Consider the following 4,223-nt stretch of genomic DNA (forward strand, 5'->3'; position numbering starts at 1 on the left):
GTGGATGTGCAGGGACAAGCGAAGGCAGACCCAGAGGGAGGACTGTCAGCTCTGCTGGGTCCTCGCCAGCTGGGACTGGGCACAGGGCGGTGCAGGTAGGCTCAGGCCTCCCTCCCAGCCCCCGGCACGTCCTCCTGTCATGCTGCCCTGGGCCAGTAAGCGAGTCATGTGCAGCTCTGACAAGCAGGCACCTGGGAGCAGCGCCTTCGTCCCCGGGAGCCCCTTCCTGCGCTGAGCCCGGCCCACACACCTGACAGCTTGCCCTCCAAGGCAGGGGACACACGCACTGCAGGGGTCAGAGTGTGAGCAGAGGGACGGCTCAGGAGCCTGAGAAAGCAGCAGGGGCACAAAGGAGCTGAGGCCTCTGCACGGTGACAGCAGGTGTTCCCCAGGTACGTTCGGGGGCCGGGGGTCGTGAGTGGGCCAGGTTGGCAGTGGGGGCACCGACTCAGCCACACACACCCTGACTGCAGCCGATGGAATCCTCCCGATACCCTGTGCCCGGGACGCCCCTGTGGAGGCCCAGGTGCCCCAGAGGTCCTGGACTCTGGATCCTAACAGCCAGCCTCCCAGCCCCGTCCTGCTCCAGGTGGAAGCCAGGATGGAGCCGCTCCGGGGGCCTGTGTGCTCAAGCTACTCTCTGAGAATGCCTGGAATCCATTTGTCTTTTTAGCCTCCCCAGCATGATCTCCTTCCAGTGCAACATCTCTAGACACTCCGTGTAGGTGTCTAGCCCACTCCGTTACTCACACAGCTGGTGGTGGTGAAGCTGGCCTTCTCACTCGTGTGGAAGATGTTGCCGTTGTCCAGGCTGACTTCAACAGAGACCTTTCTGATGCACAGAAAGGGCAGACAGTGAGAACCAGCCCAGAGAGACGCAGCTCTTGCCCTTGGCTCAAACCATCATCCACAGCTCTCCTCATGGTAATGACACTGAACATCCAGCATTCGGGCCCCCAGAGAGTCACGGTCCCCAAGCACTATGAGGTCAACCTCAGCACTGAAGGCCAAGGGTGTATGGGTCAGGAAGGGGGAGGCCTTGCATGGGGTCTGATGCCATCGTGAACATGGGCTGTGTGACCAGGCAGGGCTGCTTGGTGTCACCATCCCAACCCTTCTGTGTTTACAGTGTGTGCTGGCTTAGATCAAAAAGTGACTTGGAGTAAAGGTACCATTCTTCGAGCACATCATGTCCTGCATCCTGCCTTCCTGAGTAGCCTCTGGGCCACCACGTAACCCTGAACACCTTGGGGGCCACCAACAAGGACAGGTGAGGAGGGTGCCATTAACCCACCCACAGAGAGACACGTGCTGCCCTAGCAGAGGGGACATCCCACGTTCTGTACACATCATGGTGGCAAAAGCTGACCACATGATCCCCTGACCACTAGGTCCCCTACCAGGGGCACTCACTCTCCAGAATTTTCTATGTTTGGTCCAGGGCAAGTGACGAAAATCTCGTCCATATTGATTGGTTTTTCATCTAAAAGGAAATGACATGAGAAGGATGTCAATGCGTGTGTCCCTCCGCTGTGCCCCTCCCCCACCTGCCCTTGGCAGGCAGAGCTGACACTTTGGGCTGTCGCCAGCTTCTCCTCTCTGCGGTCCTCTGTGCAGAGACCCCTGCTGAGCACCCGGGATGCCCCAGGCCCCGTGCAGAGCTATGGGGTTGGACAGGAGCGAGGCAGGCAGAGTCCCTGCTCTCAAGGGACTTACCTTTTAGGGACTGCAGGGGAGACAGACCAGAAGATAAAAACAACGAGCAAAACACACAGCAGAGAGTGCCAAGCGCTGCTCCTGAGCAGCCGGAGAGGAAACGGAGGGGAAGGGGCAGGTGCTTCATTACGGGTCAACCCCTCTATGTTTTAGAGACACAATTTCTATTTTAGAGAAACTGAAATATTTACACATGAAATGATATGATGTCAGGGATTTGCTTCAAAATACTCTGCGGTGAGAGTACCAGGGAAACCAGATGGTGTGGGTTAATAATGAGTGAAAGTAGGTGACGGGTGCTTCGAGTTCAGTACAGGATTCTTATTCCTTTTTATACTGTTCAAAATTTCCATGAAAAATAAATTCTCTCTGAGGAGGTGACTTTTGAGCTGAGACCACAAGGACGAGGAGCCAGCTGGGAAAGGTCTGAGGGAAGAGTCTTCTGGGCTGTGACAGTGGCACGTGCCAAGGCCCTGGGGCACTGACTAGCTGAGTTTGTCGAGGAAGGCAAGAGGTGACCCAGGAGAGGCGGCTGGGCCTGGTGGGCCCTGGGAGGGCCTTGGGGCTTTGTCCCTTAGCAGTGAGTCTACCAGGGGCTGGACAGGTCAGGGTATATCCTGGACATGCAGGCAGCAGGACTTGTAGGGGGACTGCACGTGCGCAGGAAGCTAAGAGGAACCCAGGATGGCATTCAGGTTTCTAACCAGAGTGACCAGGTAGGTGGCGATGCCATTTACTGAAATTAACTACCTGAGATTGAGTAACAGACAAAGATGATGTTTTTATGACTTTTATTTAAAACATTCTTGGTTCTATACTCAAATGTTCTTTTTTTCAGATTTAAGGAAATTTTCTCTCTTAAGCTACGTGTAGTTTACAGCAATTTGGTAAAGTGTACTTTTGTGGACAAAAATGGAAGCATTTGCTTTTTCTCTACTTGATTCTTCCAAAATGTGGAAAGTGTTTATGAGTATTCTTAATTTTCATAACACTATGGTTATTTACATAAGTTCAATAAAAATCTGCTCTCTCTTATAACAGGATACAATTGAGACACTGGTTATATTACTAAGGATTTTCCTGAAATGCTATATTTGAGAATGTACATAAAATGTCTAGAGTCAAGGATTTCTAGCCTGAGAGTAAGCGAGTAAAAATGTCATTTCCTGGCAGGCCCAGGACAGGCATCTTAACCCTGTAGGTAAAATCAAAAGTCTGTCTTCATCTGGATTTCTAGCCTCAAGGGGTTTTAAATCTGAGATCCTTATGGAATCAATGTAGAGATAAAAAGTTATGTTTCTTTAGAAAATCTATAATATACCTGTTATTATGTTGTATAACCCTGTGCATTGTTTTGAAGTCCTTATCTACCTAGAGACTAGACTAGATCATGAATTCTTCTCTATATTCCTCCAATCTAACCTTCTTCCATGGCATTACTAAAAATGGAAAACTGTTCCTAAAGCCCTATAAGCTGAAACTAGATCAATCTTAAGAACCCTCGTGCCTGATGGATGGGCCACAATAAAAGTTCACCGAAACACCTTATGCCATAATCAGAGATAAACTGAAACCAAAATAAGAAGTAGACCTTTTCACACTGTAGACAGCTTTTCTCAAGACATCAGAACAAGACTCCACATCATAATGAGACTCTTACACCCCTTGATAACGCCCTTTTTTTACTAAGCACGTTAATATTGTAATCGAAATTTCACAACCAGTGCCTTTTGCTGGTAACTTTGAAAGAACCTGACCTAAGAGATACTTTGGTACCCATTGGTTAACTAAGAAAATATCTGTGCTATTGCTAATACTACATGCTGTACCTGGATAAATTCCTATGGGAAAGCTGAGACTCACATATACCAAGTAAGAAACCAGGCCACATGATTATAACAGATCTCACCTAATTCCCTGTGCTCATTTGATTCGTTCAGTTGGTTGTCTTTAAGCCTAGGTTCATGGTTTGAAACTATTACACAAACTGAGAATATAAGTTAACTTTGTATTTTCCCTTTTTAAAACTTTCTCTATGTTACTCGTTAAATTTTTGCAGAAGTACAATTTGTAACAGAATAATGCTGGCCCAGCACTTTGAGATAATAGAAAAGGACTATCGGTCAGACAAAATCGAACTTAATATTGGACCCCAGGTAGATTTAGTCTGAGAGCCACTCTCTGCAATCTGCCTTGATGCCCAAATGTAGCTAGAAGGGTTTGACACTGACTCCAAGTTGCCATCACTTCCTCCAACATGGGACAAGACCAGCACTAGGACAGGTCCGTCCCGGCACTGAAGGATAATCAAAGCCTAGACACACGAAGACTGAGCAGTGATGCTGCCAGACAAAGGTTTTAATCAAAGGGGAGAAATAGGAAAGTTGTCAGAATCAAAATGGAGTCATATGTGTTACAAAACAAAACAAAAACAAAAAACCTGAAAAATTGAGCTGAGGGACTCTATGAAGAGAGGGTTCTCATGCTTGCATACCTAGTAACAAAAA

General features: G+C 48.4%; 1 protein-coding gene across 1 annotated transcript in view; it reads right to left on the reverse strand.

The window, feature by feature from the left end:
* The window catches only part of ANTXRL (anthrax toxin receptor-like), a 42,511-nt gene that overhangs the window by 23,601 nt on the left and 14,687 nt on the right, over positions 1-4,223 (reverse strand). The window contains exons 10-11 of the mRNA XM_012651252.1: positions 1,414-1,483; positions 751-832 (exon numbers count right to left, since the gene is read on the reverse strand). Of these exons, the coding sequence (XP_012506706.1) occupies positions 751-832; positions 1,414-1,483 (152 nt within the window). The remainder of the gene's footprint in view (positions 1-750; positions 833-1,413; positions 1,484-4,223) is intronic.

The sequence above is a fragment of the Propithecus coquereli genome, unplaced genomic scaffold, assembly GCF_000956105.1.
Source record: "Propithecus coquereli isolate 6110/MARCELLA unplaced genomic scaffold, Pcoq_1.0 Scaffold351, whole genome shotgun sequence".
Lineage (NCBI taxonomy): Eukaryota > Metazoa > Chordata > Mammalia > Primates > Indriidae > Propithecus > Propithecus coquereli.